Source organism: Saccopteryx leptura, chromosome 7, assembly GCF_036850995.1.
Source record: "Saccopteryx leptura isolate mSacLep1 chromosome 7, mSacLep1_pri_phased_curated, whole genome shotgun sequence".
Classification (NCBI taxonomy): Eukaryota; Metazoa; Chordata; class Mammalia; order Chiroptera; family Emballonuridae; genus Saccopteryx; species Saccopteryx leptura.
This window is the reverse complement of record NC_089509.1, coordinates 24,762,506-24,778,790: the sequence shown is the minus strand read 5'-3', so window position 1 is coordinate 24,778,790 and position 16,285 is coordinate 24,762,506. Positions and strand designations below refer to the sequence as shown.

General features: G+C 34.0%; 1 protein-coding gene across 1 annotated transcript in view; it reads left to right on the top strand.

The window, feature by feature from the left end:
• LRP1B (LDL receptor related protein 1B) overlaps positions 1-16,285 on the top strand; it is a 2,108,848-nt gene that overhangs the window by 1,259,774 nt on the left and 832,789 nt on the right. The window contains exons 17-18 of the mRNA XM_066345498.1: positions 1,615-1,740; positions 9,315-9,431. Coding sequence (XP_066201595.1) covers positions 1,615-1,740; positions 9,315-9,431 — 243 coding nt within the window. The remainder of the gene's footprint in view (positions 1-1,614; positions 1,741-9,314; positions 9,432-16,285) is intronic.

The following is a 16,285-nucleotide window of genomic DNA, read 5'->3' as shown; positions in this document are numbered from 1 at the left end:
GTGAGGAGACACATTATGTGTAACATCTTTTTTTGAATGTAGCAAAGCACCTAGTGTATGGACAAATAAGTGACTAAATAAACAGGGCAGCAAAAACCTGATTATCCCTGGACTGCTTCCTGCAGTATGGTGTCATCTCTAAAGCATTTCAGTAATTCTGAGCAGCATTATATTTCTGGGGTCCCATGAATATTTAAGAATATATAATTTATTTCAAAAGATTATTTTAGATATTAAGTGCTCAGAAGCTTTGACCTTAATTCTGTTATCACTCTATTTCTTTAACTTTTCGACTCCAGTTCACAAGATTATGGATTATATCTGCTTCTTCATTTTGAACTCTGCTTTACATCACTGATGAAAGTTGCAAAGGCCCTTGATCAAGCTTCAATGAAATGCTTACACATAATCTTGGTACTTTAAGATGTTGACCTGCTAATATATTAGATGACTTTTAATCTCATGAGTAGCTATTCTTGCTAAAGTTCCTAAAGTGAGCAGAAAATGTTAGTATGCTCAAATGCCAGAAGACATAAAACTTTTCCACATTTTAAGACATACAGATGAATTAAAATTTTCTAGAAATTGATAAAAATCAATTTATCACCAAAGCTACTTTAAAGAAATAGTGTTTTGTAGAAACTGACTAAAAAGGCACATATTTGCAATGCAACAGCATGGTAAAATAGCTATTTCTTTTTTAAAATCTAAGTAAAATTAATACCAAAATATATCTTTATTATACACAAGTGCAACTACTGAGCTTTAGAAAAATTATTTATAAGGAATGTGGAAGTTTTGAAACAAATATTGAAGAGGATACCAATTCAGTTAGGAATTTAGCCTCCAGAATGCAGTAACAGTAATCACACGAGGTTAACTTGAAGTTGTTCTGTTGTGCTTAGAGTGTGGAGGTTTAATGCTTAACTGTGTACAGCTTCCCCTATGCAGATTGGTCTTGTCCTTGGTCTATATTGTGGTTGCATGTTTGTTTATACTAAGATGGAAAATATTTATCATTTTTGTTATTAAAATTTTCAGGATTTCATATTCAGCCAATTCTAGGTCATAAGTGATGCATTCCCCCCCCCCCCCCGTGTTTTACTTCTAGTACAAGAAACATTAAACAAAGCATAACAAAAATAGGTCTATTAAATATTTCAAGAACTCCTTGAGTAAATGTGTGATTTAAAAGAAAATTTTTTTTTTTTTTTTAGAAATATTTTTGATCTATGTGATTTAATTGTTTGATAACTCTTTGTTTAAATGCTTTTGGTACAAATATTCTGAAATTGAGTCATTTTTTGTGTTAAGGTCTTGAAAAACAAAGAGGTGATACAATTGATTTTAGTGAAGATATAAAAAATAAGTATGTTTATATGATATGAGATTGAATCACTTGATGTCTTCTATAAAATTATTACATTTTAACAGAGCCTAGAATATTAATAGATTAACAAATATATAACACTGAATGAATGAAGCTATGCTATTTATTTTACTCTAATATCATAATTACTGTAATTTTTCATAACTCCTACTTAAAATAATCACAATTTTGTCCAGTTTTTTGTGAATAAAATTTCTTCTCCTTTCCTTTCACCTCTACCCTAGTCAATCATAGCTGTCCTGATGATCAGTTTAAATGCAAGAGTAATCGCTGTATCCCCAAGCGATGGCTTTGTGACGGAGCTAATGATTGTGGGAGCAATGAAGATGAATCCAGTGAAACCTGTGCAGGTAAAGATTTGCTTAGATTTATATATAAATCTTTCCCAAAGTTAGTCTTCATAAAAGTGCAGGTCAATGCTTTGAATTAAAGTGACTTTTCCTAGTGCTGGTCATTGGATTATTGGAGTAGTAAATGAATTCAACATTTGATGCCAAAAAGCTAGAATACAAATTATCTTTTACTTAATCTTTGGGTATGACGCTACTTTCCAAAGTAATTTGGCACATTTTCTATCCATATGGGTTGACTGGCGGTACACTACTTGGACAAGACTTGTCCCTGCTAATTCTTATTTGGTAGTGGAGGTTGAGGTTTTTTAGCATGCTGTGATGTAGGCCACTCATGAAGAGGGCTTCCTTTTTTCTTACCTTGAAAAAATTAATTTATGTATTTTATTTAGTCTGCTGTAGAATTGCTCTGTGAATACTGTTATGTTCCTGGAACATTATTTATATGAGACAGGATTTTTTTTTTCCTCATGGAGTCTCCACCGCTAAGTCTATTTATATTTCCATATACTGTACTGTATCCCATTGTAATAAATCATTGAAGCCCTGTCCTGAGTCTTGTTGAATGGGAATATGCAGTTTATGGTAAAGGTTACAACAGAGTTCTGGAAAAGTCAATGTTAGTCAGATAAATATTGAAAAGTAATACTGACTTGTAGGAGTCCTGTGCTTCTCTTTAAACGATGAAGAAGTAGTATATGCAATGTATTGATGTGACCAGTAAAAGCTGATTTTTATACCCGGCAACTTCAAAACATATCAATGTCTTACCTTCTCTGTTTGACAACATAAGCATTTCTGAATAATTACTATAACACAGTAGTGAAAACTCACGAGGAAGCATATGCAGAAAAGAGCCAGAGGTCAAGAAGCATGGTTTGAACTCTTGGTTTTTCTATTTTTTTTTTCTTAGAAAGACTAGTACCTCTCTGCACTGTAGTTTACTCATATATTTCTTTCAGTTATGTAAGAATATGAATTAATAAGAAATTGTTTTCAAAGAGCTTTTTATCATGTACTAAATAACAAGAACAAAACAGTGACCATCCCATAATTCTAACCTCCATAGTGACATATTTGCTGAAGCTAATTAGTCTCTTGACCCTTGATCAAAATATCAGTTACTCTAATATTTTAGAGTTACTGATTATTTGCAAGATGATATGTGTGTCTTATAAGGTTGTTGTACAGAAGACATTCTGCTAGAACAAGGTCCCCTAAAGACCCTGTGGTCCTGGGCCTCAGCCTTCAAGTCTATCCATTTCAGAGATGAAGGCAAGAGAGGAGAATTTAGGGGAAAATCAATCCATGAGTTCTTTCTCCAAGGCCATTTCTCCTTTTACCAAACTATATTATTCTGAGGATTAGCTAAAATTTTAGGTGTGGTCAATTTAACTTTGGCCGAGTTGCCTTGACAATATGACTATGGTTTACAATGAAACATCTTTCTAAGCTAATGCAATTATTATTCTTTTAAGGTTAAGGTTCAAATCAGAGACTATGCTTTATTACATCCTAAATGGATAGGTCTGCTTTCACCTAAAAATAAAAGGCATTGTTGACTTAATTTATAATACCATGTATTCTTTATTTCTGTTAGATTTTTAAAGTCTGCTTGATTCTACATGATTTTTAAAGTATTTTGGATTGACTAGCATCTTGTAGTAGCAAAAATTGAAAATGATACATATGATAGCAAATAAAGCAATCCATCTTAATTAGTAAGTTTTCTGACTCTCCAGGCCTGTAGTCCACTAGGAAAAACTCATAATGTGCTTACACCTCAAGTGTGATATATGATATTAAGCGATGGCAGCACTTTAAATACTTCCCTCAGGACTAGATCTTCTTATCAGTATGTTAATGACCAGTATTTTGATCATTGTACATCTCAAAAAACTGAATGAAAAGAAGAAGAAAAAATAACTGTGGCTTTTAGCTTTGAAAACTAAGTATGCTATTATCTTACAATGTATTTCCATTTTGTTTTACCAAAATAAAAAATAAATAAGTCACATAACGTATCATCTTGGAAAAAATATGGTAAATTCATTAGCTAGTTTTCCTGGTTGAGTCATTTCTACAAATTTCTCAGTATAGGTTTATACATGGACTTGTATCCTAGATAAAGATTTCCAATAGGAAGATTATTTTGTAATTGAATCCACTTTTCTTAGCCTTAAGCACTGTGACAACTTTATATCTAAAAGAAATTCCTTTCCTACCAGAAGCTAATTTTATATTATTTTTTCTTTGGGATTTCTCCCTCATGAATCTACTAATTCAATAATATTTATCATGGCACTAGATATAAAATAAGACAAAATATACATACACTTTTCTTTAAGAAGCTAAGAGTAAAGATGGGGAGAATGATATATGATCAGGTTACTCTAATGCAGCGGTTCTCAACCTGTGGGTCGCAACCCCGGTGGGGGTCAAACGACCAAAACACAGTGGTCGCCTAAAGCCATCGGAAAATACATATTTATTATACAATACATTTTTACAATACATTTTTAAATAAAATATGTATTTCTGATAGCTTTAAGTGGCCCCTGTGTTTGGGGTCATGACCCACAAGTTGAGAACCACTGCTCTAATGCAATATTCAAAGTGCTGAGTTGAACCACATATGAGCACATAAGAAGAGCAACTCATTTAGTTTTTGGCTATCCTGAAAGAAGTGATGTCCAATAAAGGCTTTTAAAAGAAAAGCATAAGAATAATGCTTAAATAACAATTCAAGTTATTTGATTTGAAAAAAATAAGTTCTTTGATAAAACCAAATATTGTGGGAGAAAAACTCATACACTCTTGGTGATTTTCTACATTGGAACACAATTTAGCCAAATCACATAAATGTGTAGATTTTCATGCCTTCAGATATGCAATTCCAGTTTTAGGTTTTTAGTCTAACTCCTTGTTCACAAGGAGACATGAAGAAGAATTCCATTGCCCTAATGCTGACAATACTAAAAATATAAAGACAACCCAATGCTCATAACAGAATAATGGATAGGTATATGGTGTTATATTAACACAATGAAATGCTATTCATATTTAAGATGAACAAACTAGAATTCAGTTATCAACAATAATGAATTACAAGAACAATTTTAAATAAAAAATAAGTTGCCAAATATAAACAGGTTAATACCATTTCTATGAAGAATAAAAATTCAAAATCAATTTTATATATGCTTACTGATTTATAAATCAGTAAGAATAAGATGAAATGTATGTTTGGAAATGGAAAAAAATTCAGGATTGACACTATCTCTAGAAAGAAAGAAAGAAAGAAATCAGATGAGATTGAAAAAGATTACATAGGGGACCTCAGATATAACTATAATATCTCTTTTTTTTTAAGTAAAATAAAAATCTGTAGCTAATATAGAAAAATATATTAAGCTCTGATATAACAGTATAATGGCAAACAAGTATTATTTATGTCACTAGCTATACTTTTCTAAGTTATAGAAATATTTTACGAGAAAGTAAAAAGACTGATCAGCATAGCTGAAGAGGGTGAAGTGGAGCAAGGACAGAGGGGTGGAGAGTGTGCCTAGAAGGGGGAAGAGAAGGTCCATGGTTGCCACGAAAGAGTTAGCAGCCAGGGGCTTAGTTATTGTTCTTTGTCAGCATAAAGCATAGTTTTGTCTACTTATGAAGGAGACCCAGAAGAGAATAAATAATGATGGAAGGAGACTTGACTAGTGGTAAATATACAATAAAATGTACAGATGATGTGTTGTAGACTTGTTCACCTGAAACCTATATAATTTTTTTAGCGTCACCACAATAAATTCTATTAAAAAAAGATGCAAAGTAGTTACTTTAATTCTTTTTTCTTCTTATCCTAACCATGACAGTCTTGGAGTCAAACCTAGGTGATTTCAAACCTGAGTTTTCCCATAACTCAGTACTTTGGTTAGATTACATAAAATCTGTTCTCACTTCCCCCTCATATTTTGACTAAATTTAAACTAGTCAATATAGTTGCAATAAGAAAATCTGGTGTGCTAAAGAAAATCGGATGTTGTTTTAATAGATAAAGAATGCATTTTGGCATAACATTGGTTTTGATTAAAATGCAGCAAAAATAAGCTAAGGGTTAGGAATAATGTATTAACCTCTGTTCTCCTTCTTCTTGTTCCTGTGCATTATGGGATTTCTCACTGTCACATGGCTGCATAAAAAGCATAAATAGTGATGGGTAAAGAATTCACATTGTGACATCGAATTTCTGATTCTCTGCTAGATAAACAATTCCACTGAGAGGTGTAAATTTCCTCTTCATTAGAGCAGAGTTTGTTACAAAATTCCAGTCCTCTGGGGCAGCTCTACTAATCTCACTTCCAAACTGATTTAGAGCTGCTAGGAACAGAAACTGAAAGCATGAAGGTTGTGTCTTCTTGCTACAAATCAAATGATTACAAAGAGCTAATTTAGTCAATGTGATTATATCATATAGGCAGACAGTACTTGTAGATTTACTCAATGAAACATCTTTCTCACCTGAAACTGGTTCAATTTTCTCAGTAAGCTAAGCAGCTCATTTTCTCTAAGATTAAAACAGAAAATGAATTTATATATTTTCAAGGCATACTATCCCTCAATGATTAGCTGGTAAATTCACTCTGCAGTAATAGTTCTTACCAGTTTTTCACGCTTTAGAGTTAATGAGGTGACACAAATTTCAACACTATCACATTGTGGGGTAAGTTTATCAGGAATGCTTTATCATTGTCCTTCCTAATCACCACAGCTTTCCTAATGAAAAAAAAATGTCTCAGAAAAGTTTAGAATAAATCTGAAGGACCAGACAAGAATACATGGGTCCTCGGGTTACAACAATCTTGAAATACGACGTTTTGAGTTTATGACACTCACTCCCATAAAAGCTTAAAAAAATTAAGATGTGAGTGTTTCAGCTTATTCCATTAGTGTTGTACTTATGGACCATGTGGGTGAACTAGTTTGGTTGTGCACTGTGGAAGAATACACAGTAATGTGGAATACGAGTGAGGAAGTTGGTGTCCCACAGTAAGCTTACCTAAGCCATTTCCAACTGTTAAAAGTGCAAACATTCTATTTGTGTTGTGTGTGTTTCGATTTACATCAAAATTCAGGTCACATTCACATGACTGTCGTAGAAATGGAACTGTGTCATAATGTGAGGTCCCGTGTTCGGTGGAATAAAAACACCAAATAAAAGAATATTGTATTAGAAAATTTAATATATTCTTACTATTTGTCAATTAGAATTTAAGAGAGATAAAAATCTGTGAAAATTTTCTTTGTGCGTGTGTGTGTGTGTGACAGGGAGATAGACAGAGAGGGACAGATAGGGACAGAGAGACAAGAAGGGAGAGAGATGAGAAGCATCAATTCTTCATTGCAGCACCTTAGTTGTTCATTGACTACTTTCTCATATGTGCCTTGACTAGGGGTGGTGGGCTACAGCAGAGTGAGTGACCCCTTGCTCAAGCCAACAACCTTGGGCTTCAAGCCAGCAACCTTTGGGCTAAAGCCAATGAGGCCATGTATATATTCCTGTACTCAAGCTAGTGAGCCCACATTCAAGCCAGATGAGCCCATGCCCAGGCCAGCAACCTTGGGGTTTTGAACCTGGGTCCTCCGCATCCCAGTCCTATGCTTTGTCTACTGCACCACTGCCTTGTCAGGCTGTGATAATTTTCTTTAAGAAAACAAGAATTACTGAATAAATGGAATAAGTAGAGGAGTAGGGAAGAAAGGAGAGCTAATGAAAAAGTTAAGAGAGTAAAAAGAGGTAGGAAGAGAGAAAGAAAAGAGAAAGTGAGGAAGGGAGGGAAGAGGGGGAACAAGAAAAAGCAGGAGGAAAAAGGAAAGAAAATAATAATTGATAAAAAGAAAAACTATCATTAAATTTATCTTAACACTTAAAAGTTAAAAAGTATTTACTTCAACCAGTGAAACAATACAGACACATGTAAAAAGAAAACTATTAATCTTTCTTATACCTCTATGCCCTCTGTTTCCCATCAAGTAAACTAATGCCAGCAACTTCCTTATTCTCTAGGTTGATAAAAATATTTGCATTTTTTTTCAAGTAGACATAATTTTATTAAAATTACCTAGGAATTTTGTTGATTTAAATTAAATGTTAGAATAATTTAACAAAAGATCTGTATAATTAGCCAAGTAAGACAACACAGAAATATTTAATCCTACTTAAAATTCAACATTAAAAACTTTAGGAACATACATGTTTGTTGGGATACTAAAAATCTATTAATACAAATTAAGCAGTATGTAAAAAGGAAAAATCTAATATTACATAACATTTTGATTTAGGATTCTTATTTACATAAGCAAAGCAAAATATATAGTGTAATAGTTTTCCTGGTATTCCTAAGTATAGACACTGAGAATAGGAATGATATTTTCAATCAAATATATCAAATCAAGCAGTATTTTTAAATTTTGTTGAATAATATTTTCAGTATTTACTAATAAAGTATATACATCTTTAAATTTCAGTTGTATTTTGCTTAAAATAACTAGTATATAACTTTAAAGAAATTACTTTAAATAACCTCTAAAAACCTAATTTATGGAAACTCATTGGACCCTGGCCAGCTAGCTCAGCAGAAGAGTGTCAGCCCAGTGTGTGGAAGTCCCAGGTTCAATTCCCAGCCAGGGCACACAGGAGAAATGTCCATCTGCTTCTCCCCCTTTCCCATTTCCTTTCTCTATATTTCTCTTCCCCTCCCACAGCCAACACTCTATTGGAGCAAAGTTGGCCCGGGCACTGAGGATGGCTCTGGCTGCAGCAGAGCAACACCCCATATGGGCAGAGCATCACCCCCTAGTGATGGCATGCCAGGTGATCCCGGTCAGTCACATGTGGGAGTCTGTCTCTTTGCCTCCCTGCTTCTCACTTCAGAAAAATACAAACAAACAAACAAACAAACAAAAACAAAACAAAACAAAAAAAGACTCTTTGGACCATTTAGATATCAAGAAATAAATGCATTGATAATGTGGAAAATGATCAATTCTGACTACATCATTAGAAGCTAGTTTTATCTCGAAGCTATCGTTGTGTAATCATTGTTATTAATCTTATATCTAGGTGATTAAAATTTTCAAACAGAGTATCTCACTAACATTTGAGATAGTCTTCAATTTTTTTCTTCTTGGTTACAGTAAAAGTTTTCTTGGTTTACTGGCAAACACTATACAAAATTATTATTTTGAATTAAAAGTTGAATGAAATTAAATTCAACCATTTATCTATAAGCATGTGCCATGGAAATGAATTCATAGTTTTATTTATGGAAGTGTGTGAGGATTAGTGTTGTCATTTAGCAGTCAGTTGAATTGAAGGGCAAAGCATGTAAACTTTAGAGAAAAGCAAGCTGGCATTGTTATAAATTTAATAAAAATTTATTTTAAAAATATTTTATCTAATAGAGCAATATAATACCTTGTATGTAAAGGAGATATTGAATGGTTTATTTTATCTTTGCTGTTGTTTAAAAAGCCTCCAAGTTTATTCTTTGTGAATTAATTGATCATCCTAGCTAGAACATGCCAGGTGGACCAGTTTTCTTGTGGAAACGGGCGCTGCATTCCAAGAGCATGGCTGTGTGACAGGGAGGATGACTGTGGTGACCAGACTGATGAAACGGCATCTTGTGGTAAGTTGTGAATGAACCGTGGTGTTAGTGGAGACTTAGTCAGGTGGGAGATTCTACCCACTATAATCTCTTGGGGCCTATGTGTATCTTTTCATGATAACTTTAGAATATATCATATTCATGAGGCAGTATCATTTCCTTGGCTAAAGTAAATGGATCTAAACATAACAGATTTTATTAAGAAGTGGTTATTATAAAGCAAACATGACATTGTCTAATGATTGTTATTAGTCTTATGATTAAAATTTTCAAATACAGTATCTCACTGAGTGACATTTGGTAAAAATAATGATGTTACTTGTTAGCAATCATGTACTATATTTTTAGAGCAATAAAAATACATACTAAAGTTATATAGTTGATAAATCATATCTGTCATTTTTTAAATATATGATTCTGAAGGAAAACCATTATTAGTTTAGGAAATTGTATTAATGGTAAAATTTATAGTCACTTTCCTTTGATCCTCCTACTTTTAAAAACAATAAAAATTTATTGTTACATAAAGTTAGTTTAATTACCCTTATTTGTACCCAAATATCAGCATATTTTATTATCATTTATCAATATAATGTATACAGTAAGAGAATGAACCAGATTTTCTTAGAGATGTGCTTTATTTCAGGCATAGCTGTGGATTTATAAAATAACTATGATGAAACATATATAACACATTCTTAGGACATTTATTAAAAAAACACAATTTATATCTATATATTTTTAGTCATTTAACCTCATATTATAATATATTTTATAGGAAACAAATTTTTCTGTTTAATTATCTCTTAATTAATTTTTACTTATACTTAAGATCCTGTAGATATTTTGGTTTGTAATATCTGAATAAATATTTAAATTAAGTATATAGTACAATTTAACATTTTAAAGAGTACAGTGTTAGTGTTCAAGAAGAGAGTGATAAAGAATCAAACACAAAATTAATTGTACATGTTTTGACATTCCATATTATTTTTATATTAGTTTCAGGTGTACCAAATAGTCATTAGACTATCACATAATTTACATTGTGGTTCTCCCGATATTTCAGGAGCCCACCTGGCACCATACATACTTATTAAAATATTATTGACTATCTTTTCTATGCTATACTTTTTATCAACATGACTGTCTGTGACTACCAATTTGTACTTCTTACTCCCTTCACCTTTTCCACCCAGCCCCCTAAACCCTCTTCCCTCCAGCAGCCATTAGTCTATTCTCTGTCTCTGTGAATCCCTTTTTGTTTATTTGCTTGTTTTGTTCTTAGATTCTGCATATAAATGAAATCATATGGCACTTGCCTTGATCTGTCTGACTTACTTCATTTAACATAATACACTCTAGATCCATTCATGCTGCCACAAATGGTACAATTTTAATTTTTATGGCTGAGTAATATTCCATTGTAAATATGTACCACACTTTCTTATCCATTCTTCTGTTGTTGTACCCTTGTGTTGCTTTCATACCTTGGCTATTGTAAATAGCAATGCAGTGAATGTAATGGTGTATGTGTTCTTTCAAATTAGTGTTTTGCATTCCCACCAATGATTCATAAGGGTTCTCTTTACTCCATTCTCATGAATACTTGTTGTTTGTTGATTTATTGATGATAGCCATTTGGAGAGGTGTGAGGTGTTATTGTGGTTTTTATTTGCATTTCTCTGATTAGTGATATTGACCATCTTTTTCTAGATTTATTGTCCATCTGTATGTTTTATATGGAGAAGTGTCTATTCAGGACATCTGTCTACTTTTTAATTGGATTGTTTGTAGTTTCTGGTGTTGTTTTATAAGTTTTTTTATAAACTTTGGATATTAAACTCTTAACAAATATGTTATTGGTGAATAAGTTCTCCCAGATTTCCCTGCACAATTTATTGAAAAGACTATCTTTACCCTATTGTATGCTTTTGCCTCCTTTGTCATATATTAATTGACCATATAAGTAGGAGTTTATTTCTGAGATCTCTATTCTGTCTGTTTATATGCCAGTACCATGCTGTTTTGATCACTATAGCCTTGTAGTATAGTTTGATATCAGGTGGCAAGATACTTCCAACTTTGTTCTTTTTTCTAAAGATTTCTTTGACTATTTGGCATCTTTTTTTTTTTTTTTTTTTTTTTTTTTTTTTCATTTTTCTGAAGCTGGAAACAGGGAGAGACAGTCAGACAGACTCCCGCATGCGCCTGACCGGGATCCACCCGGCACGCCCACCAGGGGCGACGCTCTGCCCACCAGGGGGCGATGCTCTGCCCATCCTGGGTGTCGCCATGTTGCGAGCAGAGCCACTCTAGCGCCTGAGGCAGAGGCCACAGAGCCATCCCCAGCGCCCAGGCCATCTTTGCTCCAATGGAGCCTTGGCTGCGGGAGGGGAAGAGAGAGACAGAGAGGAAAGCACGGCGGAGGGGTGGAGAAGCAAATGGGCGCTTCTCCCTTGTGCCCTGGCCGGGAATCGAACCCGGGTCCTCCGCACGCTAGGCCGACGCTCTACCGCTGAGCCAACCGGCCAGGGCTTATTTGGCATCTTTTGTAGTTCCATATAAATAGTTGGAGTATTGTTCTAGTGCTATGACATACGCCATTGGAATCTGGAATCATATTTTGTTGAATCAATAAGTTGCTTTGGGTAGTATGGACATTTTAACAATTCTTCCTATTCATGAGTATGGTATATGCTTTAATTTATTTGTATCTTCTTCAATTTCTTTCTTCTATGTCTTATAATTTTCCAAGTACAGATCTTACCTCTTTGGCTCAATTTATTCTATGTATTTTATTTTTCTTTTATTAGCTCATTATTGGTGTATAAAAGTGCAATGTATTTCTGAAGTTATTTTTTATCCTTTACTTTACTGAATTCATTGATCAGTTCTCATAGTGTTTTGGTGAAATCTTTAGGGTTCTCTATATACAGTGTCATGTAATCTTCAAATAGTGACAATTTAACTTTTTTCTTATTTGCATTTCTTTATTACATTTTTATAACAAATCTATGAGAAACATAATAACTTCCACACTTTATAGATAAAGGCCCCCAAAACATAGAGACATTTTATAACTGCCTTGAGATCATAAGGATAATAAATAGTAGAATCAAGCTTTGAATTCAGGTATACTTAAAACAAACAGCATTACAGGTTGACTTTAGGAGCAATGTATATGATGTTAATTGTGAGCAAATTATGCCATTATATACATATATTTATATATCCATGAATATTATATTTAAATGCACATCTATCCATAATTAGTTTCATTTATTGATGTGTTGTTAAGTCTTTAACATCTCCTGGTAGGGAGGAGCTCTGATCTAGTGTTTCACTATTTTTATGGTGTAAATACTCCCACCATGGCTAATATCAAGTTATCAACATGACTCTCTGACTGTGCAGTTGAGAAAGGATGTAGATAACAGTGCACTGTATTTCCATAATACAGATACAATACATGTAAATAACTTTAAAAACTAAATAATTAGGAAACCATGAACCTTGGGGACTTATTACCCTTGTTTTCAACATGATTTATTCCATTATGAAATTATATAATTCATTTTTTTATTAAGTGAGAGCTGGAGAGGCAGAGACAGACTTCCACATGTGCACCAGCCAGGATCCACCTAACAAGCCCCTGCCAGGTGATCCATTGCCATGTTGAGCTGCAGCTCCATTGCTCAGCAACTGAGCTATTTTAGTGCCTAAGGCCAAGGCCATGGAGCCATCCTCAGCACCTGAGGCCAACTTTGCTTGAGCCAACTGAGCATAATTCTGGCTGTGTGCTTAACAAATAATTCATAGAATACTTGCAAGTTAGTACAAAACCCTTTTAGTTCACTACTGGATATAAACACATTGTAAAATTTAGTTGTCTAAAATTGAGCCAAATTTTATAAAATGTGTTTCTCCATACAGAAAGATCACAGAAGCTCAATGTAGGACTGGAGGAAAGGCAAAGTCACACAAAGCCAGGGCCCTTAGGACAAACCAAGGTAATAAAAGCAGTTTCTCTGAATCTCTCTCTGAATTTATAACTTCATCATTCCCAACAGGCACCTCTAGGAGCAGTAGAAAAACTACACCTAGGAATCTAGGCTGAGAATCTCTCACCCAACTCTATGTTCCCTTGGTCTTCAGTGCCAAGGAAAGGCCTGTGCTCTTCAAGTGTCAACAGTGAATCCCCGTTTAGCAGTTGCATTTCCCGGAATTGAAGTCTCAGAACTACAGAGATATCTGCTCTATTCCAACCATTTTGTCACAGCAAAACAATAATATAGACTCTGCATCATGACCTTTGTTATATAAACATTTTTCTAAATAACTGGATGAGTAAATAAGAGAATTAATGGTTGAGGGACAGTTGGAGAATGGTCTGCATGTGTTGTTGCAGGAATGGTTGTCTTCAAGGCACCCTAAAACTCCTGTCATACAGTCTGTAGGGGTGGCTGGGGTTCATGAGGAGGCAAAAGAACCAGAGAAGGGATGACTGAAAAAGACCAGGATACTCCAGGACAGGCCAGAGGAGAACGCTGCCTGGGCTTTCTTCTCAGAACATGAGCCATAGTGGAGGTAACAGAAAATTACATGGGTGCTATAAACTTGAATTTTTTAGGAGTGCCACTCTCAGAATTAGAATGGTTTGTGAGTATATAGTGATGAATCCTTTTAATGTCATTATCAGGAGTAGATAATGGTTCTAGATAGGAGGCTGGATTTTGGGAGGATTTGGAGAAGAAAGCAAAGAACAAACCTATATCATAGAAAGAATAGCAACATTAGGAAAAAACAAAAATTATAGATGTCATTAAATCATGCAGGTTAGTCTCAGTACCATTTCTCCTTTACAATGTAAGACATGTATTTCGCTCCAAGCATTGTCTTCTCTGGAGTAAAATACATTGATTTTTCATATTGTCATTTTAAATAAAAATTCATGTCAGTAGAGAAGCTTATAGTGAAACTCTGGTAGGTATAATTTTATTTTTAAAGCTGTTAAGAGAATTTTATAGATTTCTTGAATAACAAAAAATATTCTGCAATAAATGACAACTATAAATTACTTAATTCACTTTCTCTTTATAAGAAAAGCAGTCACTCCACTTGTCAATATTCTAGAAATGAATATAAGTTCAACCAATGCTGTTTTACTAAGCATCATTATAAAACGTAGACTGATTTTGTTTTATTTTTCCCATTGGATTTGATCAAGTTCCCATAGTTTTAATACTACTAGAAGACTCTGTGATCACTTATTTTATACTTCAGCTTCGTGAACAACCTCTTTTGGATTTAATAAATACTGTTTTACGCTAAAAGTAATATTAAAATTCAGAATTAAATCCATGAGAATCTTTTGATTGAAAATGTTTCTGGTAGAAATTAGGAGCTGAAGGAACTGTGGCTTGGGTAAAATTTCAGGCAATGTACTAACAGCTACTTACAAATGTAATTCATTTTACTTGCATTTCCTTAATAAGTTAATTGCATATTTTAGGTTGAGATTATATGTGGGAAAACAAATAATTAGGAATGCTCTTGAGAATTCTGTCTTAATCTTTAAGCAGTCTTTTTAACTTTTTCAGTAGTCTTCATGTGTAGAAAGGAGAATTATAAATTGATGTTGCAAATATGGGAGGAAATGTTAAAATTGTGAAGCCTGGGTTAGAAGTGAACTCTGTGTGGAGGAAGTAAATGATTGTTCTTATTTCAAGGCTATGACTTGGCATTAGTTCCTAACTTGAGCGGTCAAAAACAAAGAATGACTTTAGGAGGTTTAGAATCACCTGTCTATACTTCAGTCCACACTAATAAATTAATTAAGAATTTCTGGGGGAGGGACCACAAATGTTTTCCATGTGGTATTAATAAAAGGCAGAAACCACAGGGTGACCTGAAAACAGGAGGCTAGTGTGTTCCAAAAGGGAAAATTTATTTTAAAAGAGCCTAGGTGCATGAGGGCTACGACCAACAAAGGGTGTCAGCCCCAAGCTTCAGGAGAGAGGGTAAATATAGGGGCTAGGAGTAGATTAGCATATCTTGGTTTATGGCAGTGGTAGTCAACCTGGTCCCTACCACCACTAGTGGACGTTCCAGCTTTCATGGCTGTAGGGGAGCAACCAAAGTATAAATAAAAAGATAGATTTAACTATAGTAAGTTGTTTTGTAAAGATATTTTTCTGCCAAACTTAGTTAAAATCTGACATAAAGTACTAGGTAAGTAATTATTATTATATGCTTTAACTTGCTGTAACTCTGCTTTATAAATTTTATAAAGTAAAGTTACTTCCCTACTTTATAAATAACCATTACTGTGGAACCAGTGGGCAGTTAGAAAATTTTACTACTAACAGAGATACAAAAGTGGGCCGTAGGTATGAAAAGGTTGACTACCCTGGTATATGGCTTTGATCACTGGAGGAGTGGGATTCAGCTGCAGAAACACCTCTGCTACAAGTGAGGATGTAGCACAGGCCTAATCAGCATGGTTTTATCTGGTGTCCTCAGTAAATTTTCAAGACAACTGAGATCAGGAGTCTCCCAGGAATAGCTGTGTCCTGAACCTCTGGGCCCGTGCTTAGGCTTTTATAAACAACCATTGTGATTTAAACTTCCCTAATTTTTAGGTCCCACCCTAATGTAAGCTTTTCCTGGCATTCCTACAAAGATAAACTTTTTGCTACATTTCAAAATTAAGGCCAGGAAGACATTAAGAGAGGGAATAGCAAGCAGATTAACAACAACCTCACAGTGGGGCATGAGAATGTTCTGTTTTGAGCCCTTCCTCCTCCTTCAGGCCTGCACTACTCTCCAGATGGCAGCTGAGTAGTCATTTTTTCTATCAATTAATATGTACT